At 39.7% G+C, this 19,914-nt stretch overlaps 1 protein-coding gene across 1 annotated transcript in view; it reads left to right on the top strand.

The window, feature by feature from the left end:
• Positions 1 to 16,088, top strand: part of MLLT3 (MLLT3 super elongation complex subunit) — a 155,131-nt gene extending 139,043 nt beyond the window's left edge. The window contains exons 11-13 of the mRNA XM_075726610.1: positions 7,245 to 7,316; positions 8,606 to 8,677; positions 15,957 to 16,088. Of these exons, the coding sequence (XP_075582725.1) occupies positions 7,245 to 7,316; positions 8,606 to 8,677; positions 15,957 to 16,088 (276 nt within the window). The remainder of the gene's footprint in view (positions 1 to 7,244; positions 7,317 to 8,605; positions 8,678 to 15,956) is intronic.
• Positions 16,089 to 19,914: the final 3,826 nt, after the last annotated feature.

Genomic DNA, 19,914 nt, shown 5'->3' with positions numbered 1-19,914 from the left:
GTCCCTATGCTCAAGAGAGAGGATATAGAGGATACACACCACGGGGCACCCTGTGGTTTTACCTGCGTGATTATGGAGAGGACATGAGAAAGTGGGATGGAAAACCCACCTCAACCTTAGAGGCACGGGTGCGTGAATTGCAAGGAAAAACTATTAGAAAAGGCGGTTCTCCCAGGAAAATTGCAGCTCCAGTTTCCAGTGAGCAGTTCCCGAGACAGAGTAAGAGGGCTAATTTTACTTCCGACCTTGATCAGGGAACTTTTGATTCACATTTACAGGAAGTGAACAGCGAATACTGTGACCAGTGTTAGAGGGGCCCTGCCTCCAGCCAGGTGGAGGAAAGGGACAACCGGGTTTACTGGACTGTGTGGATTCGATGGCCTGGAACGTCAGACCCACAGGAGTATAAGGCTCTAGTGGACACTGGTGCACAGTGCACGCTAATGCCATCAAACTATAGAGGGGCAGAACCCATTTGTATTTCTGGAGTGACAGGGGGATCCCAACAGCTCACTGTACTGGAAGCTGAAGTGAGCCTAACTGGGAATGAGTGGCAAAAGCACCCCATTGTGACTGGCCCAGATGCTCCGTGCATCCTTGGCATAGACTACCTCAGGAGAGGGTATTTCAAGGACCCAAAAGGGTACCGGTGGGCTTTTGGTATAGCTGCTTTGGAGGCAGAGGAAATTAAACAGTTGTCCACCTTGCCCGGTCTCTCAGAGGACCCTTCAATTGTAGGGTTGCTGAAGGTTGAGGAACAACAGGTGCCGATTGCTACCACAACTGTGCACAGGCGGCAATATCGCACCAACCGAGACTCCCTGATTCCCATCCATAACCTGATTCGTCGACTGGAGAGCCAGGGAGTGATCAGCAAGACTCGCTCACCCTTTAACAGTCCCATATGGCCAGTGCGAAAGTCTAATGGGGAGTGGAGACTAACAGTGGACTATCGTGGCCTGAACGAAGTTACACCGCCGCTGAGTGCTGCCGTGCCAGACATGCTAGAACTTCAATATGAACTGGAGTCAAAGGCAGCTAAGTGGTATGCCACAATTGATATTGCTAATGCATTTTTCTCCATCCCTTTGGCAGCAGAGTGCAGACCCCAGTTTGCTTTTACCTGGAGGGGTGTTCAGTACACCTGGAACCGACTGCCCCAGGGGTGGAAGCACAGCCCCACCATTTGCCATGGACTGATCCAGACAGCACTGGAACAGGGTGAAGCTCCAGAACATCTGCAGTACATTGATGACATCATTGTGTGGGGCAATACAGCAGAAGAAGTTTTTGAGAAGGGAAAGAAAATAGTCCAAATCCTTCTGAAGGCTGGTTTTGCCATAAAACAGAGTAAGGTCAAGGGGCCTGCACAGGAGATCCAGTTTTTAGGAATAAAATGGCAAGATGGACGTCGTCAGATCCCAATGGATGTGATCAACAAAATAACAGCTATGTCCCCACCAACTAGCAAAAAGGAAACACAAGCTTTCTTAGGCGTTGTGGGGTTTTGGAGAATGCATATTCCAAATTACAGCCAGATCGTAAGCCCTCTCTATCAAGTGACCCGGAAGAAGAACGAATTCAAATGGGGCCCTGAGCAACAACAAGCCTTTGAACAAATTAAACGTGAGATAGTTCATGCAGTAGCCCTTGGGCCAGTCCGGGCAGGGCAGGATATTAAAAATGTGCTCTACACTGCAGCCGGGGAGAATGGCCCTACCTGGAGCCTCTGGCAGAAAGCACCAGGGGAGACTCGAGGTCGACCCCTAGGGTTTTGGAGTCGGGGATACAGAGGATCCGAAGCCCGCTACACTCCAACTGAGAAGGAGATACTGGCAGCATATGAAGGGGTTCGAGCTGCTTCAGAAGTGGTTGGTACTGAAGCACAGCTCCTGCTGGCACCCCGACTGCCGGTGTTGGGCTGGATGTTCAAAGGGAGGGTCCCCTCTACACATCATGCAACTGATGCTACATGGAGTAAGTGGGTTTCACTGATCACACAACGGGCTCGAATAGGAAACCCCAGTCGCCCAGGAATCTTGGAAGTGATCATGGACTGGCCAGAAGGAAAAAACATTAGAATATCACCAGAGGAGGAGGTGACACGTGCTGAAGAGGCCCCACTGTATAATAAATTGCCAGAAAATGAAAAGCAATATGCCCTGTTCACTGATGGGTCCTGTCGTCTCGTGGGAAAGCATCGGAGGTGGAAAGCTGCTGTATGGAGTCCTATACGACAAGTCGCAGAAACTGCTGAAGGAGAAGGGGAGTCGAGTCAGTTTGCAGAGGTGAAAGCCATCCAGCTGGCTTTAGATATTGCTGAAAGAGAAAAGTGGCCAGTCCTTTATCTCTATACTGACTCATGGATGGTGGCAAATGCCCTGTGGGGGTGGCTGCAGCAATGGAAGCAGAGCAACTGGCAGCGCAGAGGCAAACCAATCTGGGCTGCCGCATTGTGGCAAGATATTGCTGCCCGGGTAGAGAACCTGGTTGTAAAAGTTCGTCATGTAGATGCTCATGTACCTAAGAGTCGGGCCACTGAAGAACATCAAAACAACCAGCAAGTAGATCAGGCTGCTAAGATTGAAGTGGCTCAGGTGGATTTGGACTGGCAACATAAGGGTGAATTATTTATAGCTCGGTGGGCCCATGATGCCTCAGGCCATCAAGGAAGGGATGCAACGTATAAATGGGCTCGTGATCGAGGGGTGGACTTAACTATGGACAGTATTGCACAGGTTATTCATGAGTGTGAAACATGCGCTGCAATCAAGCAAGCCAAGCAGTTCAAGCCCCTTGGGTATAGTGAACGATGGCTAAAATATAAATATGGGGAGGCCTGGCAGATTGATTACATCACGCTCCCACAGACCCGCCAGGGCAAGCGCTATGTGCTCACCATGGTGGAAGCAACCACTGGATGGCTGGAAACATATCCCGTGCCCCATGCCACCGCCCGGAACACCATCCTGGGCCTTGAAAAGCAAGTCCTGTGGCGACATGGCACCCCAGAAAGAATTGAGTCAGACAACGGGACTCATTTCCGAAACAACCTCATAGACACCTGGGCCAAAGAGCACGGCATTGAGTGGGTATATCACATCCCTTACCATGCACCAGCCTCCGGGAAAATTGAGCGATACAATGGATTGTTAAAGACTACCCTGAGAGCAATGGGTGGTGGGACGTTTAAACATTGGGATACGCATTTAGCAAAAGCCACCTGGTTAGTCAACACCAGGGGATCTGCCAATCGAGCTGGCCCTGCCCAATCAAAACTTTTACGTACTGTAGAAGGAGATAAAGTTCCTGTAGTGCACATGAAAAATATGCTGGGGAAGACAGTCTGGGTTACTTCCCCCTCTGGCAAAGGCAAACCCATTCGTGGGATTGCTTTTGCTCAAGGACCTGGGTGCACTTGGTGGGTGATGCGAAAGGATGGGGAAGCCCAATGTGTACCTCAAGGGAATCTGATTTTGGGTGAAAATAGCCAATGAACTGAATTGTATAATATTAATTGCTTTATAATACTGTATGTTATCTCTTAACTATATGTTATCTCTTAACTGCATGTTAATATAATAATATAGTAGGTTAATATTAAGTATATAATACTATATATTATGATTGCTATATGCCGCATCAATGGTATTGCAGTAAGAATTGCCCAGCCTAAGGAAAATGAACTTTGATGAAACCATGTTGGAATGAGAACTGACTTCAGCATGCAACAGTCCAACACTGCACACCACCTGTCCTGCTCTGAAAGACTGTGATGACAGATGGAACCCAAAGTCATGGGCTAAATGAACTCAATGGACATTTTAGAGGGATGGGCCATAGACGAAGGGAATGATATCTGTGTGTATATCAAGATAGGGAAAGGGGTGGTGATTAATTGGAACACATTGGAAAGGGGAGGGCCTGTGCATGACGTAGATGGTATAGAATAAGGGGTGGATACTGTCCTGGTTTCGGCTGGGATAGAGTTAATTTTCTTCCTAACAGCAGGCATAGTGCTGTGTTTTGGATTTAGTAGGAGAAGAATGTTGATAACAGGCTGATGTTTGTAGTTGTTGCTGAGTACTGCTTATGCTAGTCAAGGACTTTTTCAGCTTCCCATGCTCTGCCAGGCGCACAAGAAACTGGGAGGGGGCACAGCCAGAATAGTTGATCCAAACTGACCAAAGGGCTATTCCATACCATATGACGTCATGCTCAGTATATAAACTGGGGGGGGTTGGCCGGGGAGCAGCGATCGCTGCTCGGGAACTGTCTGGGTATCGGTCGGCGGGTGGTGAGCAATTGCATTGTGCATCACTTGCTTCGTGTATCATTATTATTATTATCATTATTATACTGTTACTATTAACATTACTATTTTACTTTATTTCAATTATTAAACTGTTCTTATCTCAGCCCAGGAGTGTTTCTCACTCTTACTCCTCCAATTCTCTCCCCCATCCCATCGGGGTAGGGGGAGTGAGCGAGCGGCTGCGTGGTGCTTAGTTGCTGGCTGGGGCTAAACCACGACAGTAGGGTAGTTCTGTTTTTCAGAGAAGAGAAATTAAATAACCTAGAGGTACAAAATACATCAGGGACAAATGCGAATTAGAGTTTGGGAGTTACCTCATCCCCAGTTACCAATAAAGTAAGGCTCTCTAAATATGAAAATAAAACATAAAAGCTGAAACTCTTTTTTTAAAAAATCGTCATTTATAAAATACATCATTTGTCACTTATGTTAGGGAGCCGTAATTCACTCCTAGTGTCAGTTGGATCATACACAAAACAGTCCTGAAATTTACTGACTGGCAATAAATGGCTGCTTACAGTGTTGATATAGTTAAAATAGAGTCTACATGTATTATCAAAAGTTTGTGGTTTAGAAGGTGAGTTTTATGGAGGAGTCTTTGCTCTTTCTCTTAGGTTAACTGCTTCAGTTATCTGGCAGAAATTAGTTATTTGTCATTGTTTTTTAATAAAGTTTCCAATACAAGTTTACTGATAGTGCAAAACCAAAACATTATTATTCATATCAGTTAAGTTCAAATACACTGTGGGGGGAAAAAAACCTAGGGAGTAGTTTGTGCACAGAAAGAGGAAGGACATTCCATGTCCAGAAAGCATTCTTACTACGCACCATAAACTCTGTAGGCTTTTCTAAGTTGATCTGCACAAAAGTTACAAGTTTTAAGAGAGAGTCTTTTGGGAAAAAAACAAAGTATAAAGATGAAGAATATTGCATTTACTGGACACATAAGCACAAGAAAAATAAAACACCTATCTATGGTTTGTTGTTTAATCAAGATTAACTTCTACAGAGGCAATGTAATTGTAAGTCTACCAGCAGCCCAATCAGTCACATCTTTCATGTTCCTTTCCTCTTCAGTGATCTAACAGGTCTACCTGCACATTTAGACACTCCAAACAACAGCAGTGTGCCATCTAAAATTGAATGTCACATACCTTCTTCCACTTTTATAATTGAGCTGAATTTTATAATCGAGCTGAAAATCAGAAATTTAGGGAAGCATTATGAGAATTCAAATTGTATGGACCACAGCTACATTTGAAATCTCTGCTTGGTAGCATAGTGCTGCTTGCCAAGATGATGCTTTCAACTGATGAAATCAGGCTTGTGTTGACAAGTCCATTCATGGAACTAAAGAGCTAAGGCAGAGTTAATATTTCTGTAAGCTTCCTCAGATGTGATTAGTGCTGTGTCTCATCTAAACTAGGGTGCTTAAGGTTTTGGATTTCAACTACACATCAGAGCACTGTAAGGTAGCCCTTTTTCAAATATACTGTGTCATTGCTAAGGTTCTATTTGAAACCAAGAGTTTTCTTCCTTTAGAAACAAGAAAAGCATCTAAAAGGTACTAGATCCATGCCTAGAGGTCTGTTTTTTTTTCAAAACGAGACTTGTTCTTCCACTGGCCTTACACAGCAGTAACTCAGGGGGTGTTGAATTGAAGAACTGGGATTTTTCTTGAGGAAAGTATGTTTTGCTTTCTGGCCATGCGTCATTCCTAGCTAAGTAAATTCTTAGGTAAGGTTAACGCAGGTCTGCAGTCACTTTCTGTATATAGGGAAAAAGCTGCCTGCCTGCTGCATTGTTACGGTGCTGGTCACCCTGGGGAGCATGTATGCAAATTTAGTCATTTATACCAAGGGAAGTAGAAGTGAGAGGGAGCTTACAGAAAGCTGTCAGTGAGGCTTCTTGCTAGTCTAGAAGACTTGCTTTTACAGACCTTATTTCTTTGTTCTATTTGCTGAGTTTTGTCCTGTGTTGTGACTGTCCATTGTGGTTTTGGAGATAATCATGCTGGTGATGTTAGTCTTTCTTACAGTGAAATGTGAAACAAAATCTTCCATCATCTATGATCATTTATTTTCCTTTGATGTTTTTCAGAAGAACTAATCATATTCCAGGTTAGGAATGATGGCGATTTTTTTTTTTTAACTCTACTTTTAGCTTCAGGAAATGAGTGTTGTGTGTGGAAAAAATTGGAAGAACAAGCAACAGTTCTGTTTCCCCAAAATATTCCTCATTTTAGTCATAAAGTTTTGATATTAAGCCATATGAACACCATTCACAGTATTCTGCTTGTTGACATGCTCTTCTTGGCTATGGTTCGGTACCAGATGAAGCATTCTTGGTTTGTATACACAGTAGTAAATGGCTTTGTATGGCATTGAAGGAAGGGTGCCATATAAGTGCAAGAGAAATTACCTTCAAACACTTCTTTTTTTTCTAGTCACAACTCATGTGGTCATTTCAAAGACTATGTTTCAAAATCTCTGTTGTAGAAGAAAAGAGACAGCATTGGGGAAAAAAAGAGCAGGAAAAATACACTGATCATGTGACATTTCAAAGGCACTGGAGAGTATCTCAGCATCATTTTGTATCTGCAAAATAATGTCTCTTATCCTACCAGTGTGCAAAAGATACAAAAAAGTGTTGAGGAGGCTTTAAATGACATGAAATTAATTCTTTTAAGGATTAATAATATCAGTATCACCTCATTCCAGCAACTCAGCATTTTCTGCTCTTAGCTGCTTTTTTTTCTGAAAAATATGAGTAGGTTGTATGGATTAAAGAATGAAAAGCTTGGTTTTGAGTTCTGATTACATTTTCTCCAGATGTTAAATTCTTTGTGTTATTAACTGATAGCAGAATTTCATATGTAATTGTAGCCAGTGATGCATTTAATTTTTACAGGATTTTCTTTCTTTTCCAGGTTTTAGAAGTGAAAAGCCCAATAAAGCAAAACAAATCTGATAAGCAAATAAAGAATGGGGATTGTGATAAGGTAAAAGAGAATGAGGTAACAGTAAACTAGTCCATAATGTGATATTAAAGTATTTACAAAACACCAACCTTTGTTACAGAATGAGAATCTTAGTATTTAGTACATCTTTGCTTTGGGTTCCTTTAGGTGCAGATCTTTCTCTTTTTTTTCTGTAATTCTTTCTTCTTCTGTCCTGTTTTGAAAGTGTTTTCCTTCTCTTCAATCTGTGTGGTGATTTGGCAAATGTCACCAGTTGGGAATCTGCCATCTATTATTTATTTTGTCTACCCTCCACCATGAGTTTGCATTGTGCTTCACAGATAAAGTGATAACTTCCTAAGACGAGAATTCACAGCTGTATTCCTAGCCAATAAATCATTCAAAAAATATATATATATTTTGCAGAACCCTTTCTGAGGGCTGTTCATTAGGAAGTGGCAGTGTGATTTAGCATGTTAACTAGAAAGATATGAAGCAACAGTTACCATTTAATGCTGAGAAAGACAGTTTTGTTCAAAATCATGTCAGCTGGCCATGGGTAAGAGCTCTAAGTCCTTGTGTGAGTGAACTTAGCACAATTTCCCAGTGTGGACAAGGTCCTCTGAAAGTTCATGTTTTAAAGGCATTAGTGTCAACTTTGTGATAATGTGAGGAGGAGACCAAAGTTTCAGTATATGTTGGTAGATTTTCAGTGACCTGATCCATATGCTTTTTGCTTTCTTAAGCTCAGTGCCGTATCTCTCTCTGCTTAAAAGAAAAAAAGGTTACTGATGGCTCAGGCTGAAGGAGAAAGTTGGTAATTGGGTGGAGAGGTGGGACATATTTGGCATCCCAGGAAGGAGGACAGTGGAATTTACCATTGGATTAATCTTGCTTGATCTTTCTGCCCTTATATCTCCTTGTTGACACAGAAAATTATGTAACTTTACAGAAAAAGAGGGATTTGATTATGAGCATTGGGTGTGGGTCTTATGTGGAAAGGTGGGAGATGTTTTTAAAGATGCTGTTTTGGCACCCCCAGTCTGTTCAACACTTTTTGCCACTACTGAGATATAGAGATTATCTTCTACAGCAAAGGACCGCCTGATAAGGTTTTCATCAGCATGAAGTATCTAAGAAAACCCACAAAAACTTATGACTGGGTTGTATTGAGCCAGAGAAAGCCAGACTACTAAATAAGAAAATTTAGCTCAAAGATGATTTAAATAAAATGTCAATTTGTATTGTTTTTGAAAACATCTGAAGTTTTTTAAATAAATAGCTATGATTTAATTAACAAGTTGTTTATGGGGGGGGGAATTTGTTTCTAGGCATATCTCGATGAACTAGTAGAGCTCCACAGAAGATTAATGACATTGAGAGAGAGACATGTACTGCAGCAGGTGAGGAGCACTCTCATGCAATGTCACAGTGTGCTCACTGAAATTGTAAAGTCACATCTATTTTTTTCCCTTCGTCTAAAACTCTATAAACAGGTTTAATAGCCTTCAAGCCTGTGTAATCCATATACAGCCCATTACCACTTTCAGTGCAGCTTAGGGAATTTTCACACATACTTTAAATTGTGTTGTCACACTAAATAACAAACAAAAAAAAAGGCTTACCTGAGCTAAATTTTTCACCAATTCATTGTTATGTTTCTCAACATACTGTATCAATAGTTATGAAACAGGGTGGGAGAATGGATACAGCTGTGCACCATGACTTGATAAAAATCTTGTTGCTTTTCCTGAAAATGACAGGTGTTTTCTCAGAAACAATTAAAGATGTTTTCTATGGCAAACAGAAAACACAGAATTCAAAGCAAAACTCACTTTGGGCAAAACCACAATATATTAATTTAGTCTTCTGAAGTCATGGAAGGAGTAAAATATGAAAATGAGGAAACCAAGAAGGCTCCAAATTTGTTGAAAGGTTATGCAAGGGTAAGAACAAAGAATAATATTCTTTGTTTTGGGCGGCATTGTCAGGTACTACTGGATTACAAATTATGAAGATTAAACAATAAGTACTGTTAACAAAGCAGATGTAATTGTAGCACAGGTAGTTCTACTGTTTAGCACAGTTATGCGCCAGCTATAGACATGTTGTAAAGAGGGAAAATTTTACTACTTCTAAATGATTGCAATCACTCATCAAATTTCCCAACACTTGGATAAGCGTGTTAAAAATATTTTGTAAGCCCCAGCATTAGTCTGTTTATTAGTTCAGGCTCAATATTGTGCATAAAGATGAGAAAACAATTGAGAGGTCAGTGAAAAGGAAGACCTTGGTTAAGGATATTCTTAGTTAAAGAGGAATTCTGATAGCTTTGTCAGATTTCATAAGTTACGATACCCAATGATGCATAGTGGTTATCCTTCATATTTAATGTACTGTTGGTCCCCAAGTTCCCTTTGTCTGCAAAGGGAACCAAAGCACACTTTCAGAATGGTGGCAGAGGCAAATTTTTGTCTATATTGGGAAATTGCTCTGCAGGAGGCTAAAAGGTAGGAATTGCAATACTGTCTTCACTTTACATCGTTTGTTAATTCTTAGAGAGTTCACATAAGAAGTGAATCCAAAAAAGCCACTGTGTTGTAAATTCATGCTCTAGCTTTTCTTCCTGAGCACTTACTTCCCCAGTTATCCAAGGCATAGCTTTTGAAAAGTTTCACTTCTGGTAGACCTCGGTAGCCAGTATTATGCAGTTACCAGCTATCAGTACGGAACTGCACCACTGTCCTAGTCTGCATACTCTGGCCATAAATCCAGCTTTTACTGGGGCTGTATTGACAGCCTGCAGAGCATAGGGCTTGGGTGGCTTCATGAGAAATTTTGAAAAGGAAAAACATCTTCAAAACCTTTTCTGCAAAGCAAAAATAAAAACAAGCAAGAAATGTTTCTTCCCCATGAGAGTGGTCTAGCAGTGGAACAGAGTCCTGGAGAGACTATGCTGTCTCCATCCTTGGAGCTTTTAAAATTCTGACTGAATAAGCCTGGAGCAGCCTCATCTGACCCCACGGCTGAGCCTGCTCTGGGCAGGGGCTGGGACTAGCAAAATCCCTTCCAGTCAGAATTCGCCTGTCATCCTAAGAAATATTTTCCAAGCAAATAAGATGGTTCAAGTTGAATCCATAATCCTCTTCCTCATCGTAGCATTTAAGTGTATTTGGTGGGGAGGAAATATTTACCTTTGTTAGAAAAATGATGGGTTCATCCACTAAAGCTTCTTCAGTCTGATGTTAGAGTGCTGTTATAATCTGCTTCATGGGAAGTTACTAAAATAAGGAAAAACTGTATGAAAAGAGACATAACTGAGCTGGAAATTTAGAGTATCCTATTCTGTGTAAATGAAAGAAGAACAGGATATTCTTGTGCATCTTAAACTAAAGGTAGACTTTTTCTTTTCTCCTGACTGTATTTATCAGACAAAAGAAAGCATTCGTTCACTGACCTTTTCCTCACAACTGACGTGAAGAGTACAGTTTATAATACTGTAGTCCATAACTTCTTATAGCACAGTGTTTAATTATTTATATTCTAAAAGTTAGGTTGATTTACAGTCGGTGTTGCCTTGTTTCCTGGGGGACTGTTCTTGCAGATTGTTTTCCCTTTGTTTGGAGTGCGTGCAGGCAGTCAATATAGCCCCAGTGAGGGCTGGATTTATGCCGGACTATGCAGGCTAGGACAGTGGTGCAGTTCTGTACTGATAGCTTGTAACTTCATAATACTGGCTACAGAAGTCTACCAGAATTCAATGGAAGAGCCAAGTTACTTACCAGTTGTCTGTTAGCCAGTCTGCACTAGCAAATGGTCTATGCCGTTATACAACAAATAATGCAGTTTAGTTTTAAAGCCTTTAATCCCTTAATTTTCTGCAATTCATTACTGCATGTGATGTTATCAGTTTACAGAAATATGTTCACAATATTGAATGGATAACTTGCAGAGAATCAGTGCTTCTCTACATCACAAATAAACTGTCATCCCATCTTAAATGTCCTTACTGCTTTGGAACTAGGTAATGAATGTAAAATACTTCCAGTGAGCACAGAAATAGAGTACAGGGCTGAGAAAGTTTTTAGGAATGAATGTGAAATTTCTTGACCAAGAAATACAAGAATATAGAGACTATAGGAAGTACAAAGGTCAGGAGAGCAACGGATAAAACTGATGTAAGGGATGGTGGTTACTGCATGAGAAGAGGGATTGAGTGCAAAAATATGCAACAGAAAACTGTAAATAGGTGTAAGAGTTTTAAAGGCAATGCTGGTGTTGAAGTGGAACGGTGGTGTTCTGTATTCCTGAGTGGTGAGTGTTATCTCTTTACTTTATGTCAGGGCAGGTAATAATCTCGTGCACATGTCAAAGTCTGCTACCCACAGACTTTTAGGGAGTTTCTAGAGAAGGGACTTCCAAGAAGGAATTAAGGCATTGATCATTCAAACGCACTGGCTTTCAAAACTTATGCTGAGGGATGTCAAAAGGAGAGGATGGGTTTTTGCAATCTCAGTTGTTACCAAGTCCATAGGCATGACAGCAAACAGGAATGCAGCCGAGTTGCAAATGAGAAAAATTTATCTGTTTGAGAATGTGGCTCTTTCCCAAGAGAGGCATTTCTCTTTGAGATGCTTTGTTAAAGGAAGCTGAAATAAATCCACAAAGAAGAGGGAGGAGGCAGGAGAGATGTGATACTGAACTGCAAATGCCTGGATATGTAGCTAAGTAATCCTGACATAAAGTGATAATTCCATATATAAAGTTATGTAAGAATTGCCCAAGAAGGAGAAGGCAGGTGAAAAAGAACATTTGACTAAGAAATTAGTCCTGTGAGAATCACCTGAGCAATTTTTATGTGAATATTGGACCATGGCTAGACAGAAATTGGTCTGAAATTACATTTTAAAAAGAAATCTCTCTCCCATCTCTTTCACTGTAAAGAAAGGGTTTGGGATTTACAGTGATGAGGCTTTTTTTTTTTTTTTAAACTCTGTGATTTCTAGTGATATAGTAGGGATAACTGAGTCTGCAATGAGATGTTAATGCTCCATATCCCATATATTCAAATTTGGCTGGCTAGAGCTGGGTTCCTAACTCTGCATTTTCAGTGCAGATGATGTTAGCATGACCCCATGAAAGGCAACAACATTTCTGGTAAGATTTTGCCTCTTACTTTGAGGCATCAGAAGTCGCATCTTCAGCTGGTGAAAAATCTCCTTAAGGCCAGTGCACTAGACAGCACAGGCATAAGGAAGAAATTAAGAGTGTGCAGCACTGCTGAAAATTACACTGCTCATGCCCACAAGGTGCTTAACTTCAGATGACAACTATGTTTTGAGAGTTTTCTGTAAGGGACAGCTTGCAAGTCTGGAAACTATCAAAAGGCTTTAAACCCCCCATAAACTGAAAAATGACATGTCATTAGTTGCACTTTGGCTTCCTTAAACACACACACACTCATTTGCTTGTTTAAGGGCAGATAAATAGTTGTACTATGATGGATAATGATGAAACTGAGCTGGAGGGACATTGTGTAAACAGAGATGTACATTACAGCAGAAAGGTAAAGCTTACTATAGCAGGAAGAAATGGGATATTTTTGTTCTTTGCAGCCAGAGCTCTTGGAATAAAACATTTTAATGCTGTGTTTTTAATATTATAACTGTCAGACTTCCTGGCAACTAATCTCAACCTTTTATTCTTTTTCAAGTATTTCTGAATAGCATAAGGATGCGTATGCTAATGCTGTAAGTCATGAATTCCTCATTGACTGGCATACAGGCAGGTGTTTTTCATTGAGTTGTCTGGGTTTATCTTGATACATTTTTGTACATCCATTAAAACTTTCAAGGTTCATTGCAGTCTTGATTTACCAGGTACCCTGACATAGTGGCTATATTTCTTGAGGGGTGGATGATGGATGTATTTAAAATGTTTATATTTCCCTTGGCCTAGAGCTTGAAAGCCCAAAGCAGAACCTGATCAATAAAAGTGCTTATCAGTTTTTTAAAATACACAGTTCTGTTTAAAAATACATGTGTTAGCACTTTCATGTAATCTCTGTTTCTAAAATCACATATATTGCTGTGGGGGTTATGAGGGGTGGTATTCTTCCACCATAATACAAGGAAGCATTAGACAGAATTGTTCAGCATAGTTGCATCTTCATTGGCTTCTGTAAACTTCTTGTGAAGCTATTTATTTATCACACAGTGGTTATTCAGAGACCGAGCCGGAGATTAGATTTCTAACTTTCCAAAAGGAGGCTGGATTGACTCTTTAGCTTCTGTTTTAGATGAGTCTCAAGAGAGTGCCAAAAATGAGAATGACAAATAACACATATCAAAGGGTTTTTTTTCTGGTAACAATCAGTTTTGTCCCATTTGATTTTTCTCTCTGATGTTAATTGCAGAACAGCAGGAGATGGAAAAGTGTTACAAGAATCTGTGAATCAACAAGTGGACAAATTAAGTTGGCAGTTTTAGATTAAAAATTCCGATATGGAAAGAAAAATCAAAACCCAGAGGCACAGATTTAAATGAAGTGTCAATAAGAGCAGGATTGTTCCTAAGTACTGTCAGAATTTTGGACAGCTGCAAAACAAATTAAACAGATTTTACTTTTATTTTTTTCCAACCTGGAAAATGGGAGGTGATTGGAAAGGGAGATTTTTACTGTAACAGGCATTTCCATCTTATTATTTTGTTTCCATTCTGTTTAATCCACCCTCAGCTGTGTCATTCTGTGCCTGACAATACACATGGAGTTATTTCATTTATCATCAATGTAGTCTTTTATTCTGTGGTCTGAGGATAAAAACCATCTGTTTATATAATGAAATGGAGAGCAAAAAATAACAAAAGATTTAGTTTAAATTCATCGTTCTTTTTCAAGGTGGTGTATTCCTACCAGATTTGCCATTTTAAGGTATGCTGTGTAAGCCATGTGTGCATACATCTGTGTTTCCTCCAGCTGTGAAAAAGGAATTATAGTTAGAGTAATAAAGCTCAAGCAAGTAAGGAATATCTAGCAGCAGTGTTTCAGTGGAGGTATATGTGAAAGCCTTAGAACTAAATGGGTTTCAAACTGAAGGATGCAAACAGGACATTGAGCCTAGCCTGAGTGCCTCAGAAGGGATGGTTGGAAGGACTGAGCAGAAGAGCAATGTTCTGTCAGTCCATGCCACTACCCAGAGGCCCACTTCAGGATATGGTACCTTTCTGTGTGCTCACTTGGGATGTCTGTCTCTTGGAATGAAATGGCACATGAGAGATGCTAGCCATAGTGTGTTGGCACTGTGTTAGCCCTATCTGACAAATAATGCTTTGGCTTTCCAAGATGCTGAATGGGTTTTTTAGGTAGGTGCACATCCTAGAACTTAACATATGTGGAATTACTTGTTACAGCAATTCATTGTTGAGTATGACCACTTTTTAGAAATGTAGACTACAATTCAGAGACTAAAAATGTCAAAACTGTGGAAAGGCACAAGTTAGATATGTACTGTTGATTTCACAGAATCATAAAATGGTTAAGGTTGAAAGGGACCCCTGGAGGTCATCTGGTCCAACCCCCATGCTCAGGCAGGGGCATGCAGAGCCAATTGCCCAGGACCATGTCAGATGGCTTTTGAATATCTCCAGGAATGGAGAACCCACAATCTCCCTGGGAACCCAAGCCACAGTTTGGTCACCCTCACAGAAAAAAAGTGTTTCCTGATATTCAGAGGGAACCTCCTGTGTTTCAGTTCATGCCCATTGCCTCTGGTCCTGTCACTGGGCACCACTGAAAACAGCCTGTCTCTGTCTTCTTTACACCCTCCTTTCAGGTATTTGTACACATTGATACTATCCACCCTGAGCCTTCTCTCCTCCAGGATGAAGAGTCCCAGTTCTTTGAGCCTTTCCTTAAAGGAGAGATGTTTTAGTCCCCGTTTTTCTCAGGAAGTCCTAACAGCTCTTCTGTTTCCTGTTTGAATGAAAGCATTGATTATAGATTAAATAGTCACCGGAAGAATTGGTCTTATGCCATTGGTAGGATTCTTTCATGGTTGATTTGGTTTAAGAAATTGATTTGTTACTCAAGAAATAACTGCTAGTATGTGAACTAACAGTTGATGTGAGAGCTCTTGAATACATTTTTGTTTGATGTGGACTAGATTCTATAAGGATTTATTTCTTTCCCTTGCCTGAAGAAAGGCTTATGCCAATTATTTTCTAAATAATTTCTAAATCTGCTTAGCAGCTATGCACACAGTAGATATTCCAGACAGAGATATACCTGTTTTTTTTTTTTAATTTGTTTGGGCTTGGGAGTGGGGTGGGGTGTTGCACTCTTTTTTCTTTTTTTTTTTTTTTAAAAGACTGACTTAGAAAATATGCAAATTTTCTTTTAACATTTGAAAAATATATTCTCACTGGTAATATTTGCTGGAACAGCAGATGGGTAGGCTAGCATTATGGTTGATGATGATCTAAAAAGAAGACCGAGGTACTGTAGTCTGAACCACAGTTCATCTCAGAAAGGAAGTGATTGATAAGGATAGTGGTTGAACTTGCAAGTATTGGGGCAATTTGGCTTGTTTTATGCCTTTCATATGATACTTATTGGCATGTTGATACATTCAGTGGGCATGTAAAACTGCTGAAATTTTCAAATGCATCTTTTTTTTCCTTTCAGATAGTAAATCTTATAGAAGAAACTGGACACTTTCATATCACAAATACAACCTTTGACTTTGATCTTTGCTCACTGGACAAAACCACAGTCCGTAAACTGCAGAGTTACCTGGAAACATCTGGAACCTCCTGAGGATTCAGCATCTGGCTGCATCAAAAACTGTTCTTTAAATGAAACATTCAGAATGATGCAACCAAAATGGGGGGAAAAAACAAAACAACCCTCTTCAGCTTTATTTTTCCTTAAAGCCAGTCATCATCTCTTAATAAGGGAGAGGAAAAGCGACAAGACTCAGAGGACCGCTCTTCTCAAGAAGAAAATGCTCTGAAAGAGTTTGCCTGGATAGCCTTGAAAAACAAACACATGAAAACAAACAAAAATATTTGGTCTTAATGAATGTGTATGGTATCATGTATCTCTCTCTGTGGTGTTCCAGTCCACAAGATGAATGCATGTTCAACACACTGCCTTATTACATAACTGATCTATTTATTATTGCATACATGTATTCTAAAGTCAATGAGTCATTGAATGACACGACCAGACGTTGCCAGTAGTGGGGTCCCATGTGTGCTCTTTTGATGCAGTACTACCACAAGCCTAGTAACCTTATTCATGTTAAAATGCCACTTCTTGATATCTTTATGTAGTCACTTAAAACACTACAGTCTTGTTTCCACTTCTGCAGTTCCAGGAAACAAGATACAAAGTTGGGGACCAAACAGTGGTCCTATATTTTGTTTCTTGTCTGCCACAGTGAGTTGGACCACAGCAGGTTGCACTGCAGGTCCTTGGCTCTATCCATTTATTGATCTTGACCATGGTAGAAGATGCACCAAATAGGATCATATGACTTGCTGTCTAGCCTTAGTGAATAAACCAGTAGGACTTTTAACAAAAAATATTATGTATACTGTCCTGAATCCAGCATCTTTTGCAGTCTACATTCTTGTGTCTGTTTTAATGTTATGAAATTAAATATATCTAAGAGTGAAGGTGTTCTGCAGGATCATCCTAAAAGAAGAAATACTGGTCCTGTCTTTTAAAGAAATGTTGTAGAAAATTCTTAATTTGGAGCTATTTATTACTTCGAGTTTCAACACTTCTCTACTGCCAGTGTGAGAGTCACTTCTACCATAAAACTATTTGCATAACATTTTTGTTTGTTCATGTAGTGTATGGTCTGCTTAGTTTTAGGGTTTTGTTTCTGGGGTTTTTTGTTTTATTTACAACTGCTAAATTAAAACCCTTTATTTGAAAAGAAAAAAATATGTTGTTATACAGTTACATGTTGGAATAAATACCTATATGATATATCGTATGTGTGTGTGTGTATATACGCATATACACACACACTCATATATACTTTTTACACCTTCCAGATTTTGCTCTCTGTTCAATAACCTGCTTGTGTTTCCAGAAGGATTTCTTCTCTATAAAAATGAGTATTCTTTCATACCATCTGTTACTCCTTAAAATCAGGATCCTTGTTTATGCATGATCAAATGAGAAGATGTGTACTCAGTTTCACATCAAAGCTCCGTGCTCTCATATTGGTGATGGTTTCTTGATGAAATCATCGCACTTCTATTAGAAGTTTAAATCTCCCAATGAAGAGAGAAAAGAATTTAAAAAATACTTCTGGATGCAAAGGTTTATTCAGGTTTACCAGCCTTAAAAAATGTATCTTGTTTCTGAACAGGCCAGTATGTCATGTGTATGCTTAGATGCCACATGTAATCTGTATGTGTAGAGCTGAACAGTAGTATCTGTATGACTTACTGTTTCATGCACATGGTTTGTGCAGCACTGTAAAACTTCCTATTGGGGTTATTTCTTATTCAGATGGTAAATCTTAATACTGTTTCTTTAAGTCCAAAGAAAATTTTACACTTTACTCTTTCAGAGAGGGTGGGATACGGATTGGGTTGGGGGGCTTTTTTCTTATTTAAAATGTTGTTTGATCACACTCCGCAGGAAGTCCTTCTCAGGCTTCCCAAGAATAAGTGTACTTTACTTTTTCAGTAATGTTATGACTCTTATTGACGATTGGCATGAAGCATACTTGAAATGTTATGTTGTTCCTTTAAGTCCATGTCTTAATGTGCAATTAGGGAGGTGGGGCGAGGAGTGGGAGTGTAATTTTAAAGTTACTTTTGACCTAAGGCAGGTGATGGCGGGGAAGGGGAAGGGGTGCATGTGAAGGGGATAAACTTCAATTTTTATTGATAATTTTATATGAAAATGTTTGGAAATCTAAAAGCAACCTTAAGAATGTTTGGTCTACTAGTGTGTGTTCAACTACCAATCTTTTAGTTATATCAGATAGATGTAGAATTTTGTCCATTTTGACTTTTCTAACTAAGTTTTGTGGTAAAAACTCATTGAGTTTCAGTAGGGGAAGAATCCCATGACACTTCTAGTATGACTATTGCACTGTTTTATTAGAAATGGTGAAATGAATCATTTTACCCTTAAAATACCAGATAAGCTTTATTATACACTGAGAACAGGGGTGGAAGGAAACAGCAAATAGAATAGGCATAAAGGGGAGATGACCGCAATTACAGTATCAAATTAGTGCTGAATTTCATGCAAATTGTGGATCATCCTTAAACTCTTAAATTTTCTAATTCAATGTGAGAGGGAAGAAAATAGACTGCAGTTGCGTGTGTGTGTGTGCGCATGTTGACTTTTTCACAAAATTCTGATAGAATAAGAGTTACTAAGTATTGATCTAAATAAAAATAAATTAGCTATTTTAATCTAATTTTGTATGCAGAAACAAATCCTTGTTCACTTAATTTCAGACATTCATATTTCTCTTAAAGAAAGGATAATAAGGTACCCTTCCAAGTCTTTAACATATGACTCAATATGCTCAATGTGAGCATTGATCTTTGGGATGGCTTAAAGTGTTTTGGCAATAAATGTTTTGCAGTTTTACTTAACATCAAGATGTTTAAAGCAAAGTTATATGTGAGAATTTGGATTAATTCACTGAGGTGACCAGACAGAAATTAGCAGTAAGTTGCAATATCTAAAAAATAATTTTCAGCATAAGTGAGTCACTATTACTAGAACAGTAGTTGTATCCAACAGTAAGGACAGTTTTCATCTTGCCACTAACTTTTCACCTCAGACAGTGGATGTCCAATTGGGTCAACAAGTTTTAATATCTCTTTAGAAGTTTGAATCCACTGAGAGGTTTTACAAACATTTGAATATCACCTAGATATGAAGGCCATCTTAGTTCATGATAAAGAGAAAGAACAAGAAAGAAGAAATTGGCATACTCTGAAGTGAAGAGAGTCTTCCAACGTAAAAAAACCCCTATGCTCAGTCTTCAGCCTTTGGATCGTAAGAAGTGGTTGATCATTTCTCTCTCCTTTTCATTGGTTGGGTGTTTTTAGGTTAAGACTGTGCTTTCAATTTCAGAAGCAGAGTACACATAGTACAGTGCATTTGGAGAGTCCAGTATACTTCTATTAAAGTTTCTTTTAATCTGGGGGAAGGAAATTACAAGTTCTTGGGGTTTGCCTGACCCATTGTCCTTCTTTCCCATTCTCACAGTGAAATAAAGTATGTTCAAAATCTGGTTTGGGTCCTTGGTCCTTAGTTGGTAAGTATCATCTTGCTTTCTTAGAAGCTATACTAGTGTCTTGGGGTCTCTTGAACGACCCGTTAATTTCAAGCCCCATTACTTAGTTTGCAAAATTAACAGGAAGGCTGTAGAATGGCCTGAAAACTGCCCTGTTCCGTTGTTGTATGCATTATCTTACTTCAGCCACTGCTCTGATGGTAGGTTGTTTGATTTGCTTCATACTGTCTTCATACACATCATATCCCATCTTTTACCACTTGCAGTTTAACAGCAAACTGTATCTTTTAGCAAACTCTTGTTTCAGTCTATAGAGGGACGTGGTGTTTTTGTGTTTGCTCATTGGTCCATTGATTT

This window comes from Pelecanus crispus, chromosome Z (genome assembly GCF_030463565.1).
Source record: "Pelecanus crispus isolate bPelCri1 chromosome Z, bPelCri1.pri, whole genome shotgun sequence".
NCBI lineage: Eukaryota > Metazoa > Chordata > Aves > Pelecaniformes > Pelecanidae > Pelecanus > Pelecanus crispus.
This window is presented reverse-complemented; position numbering and strand designations above follow the sequence as displayed.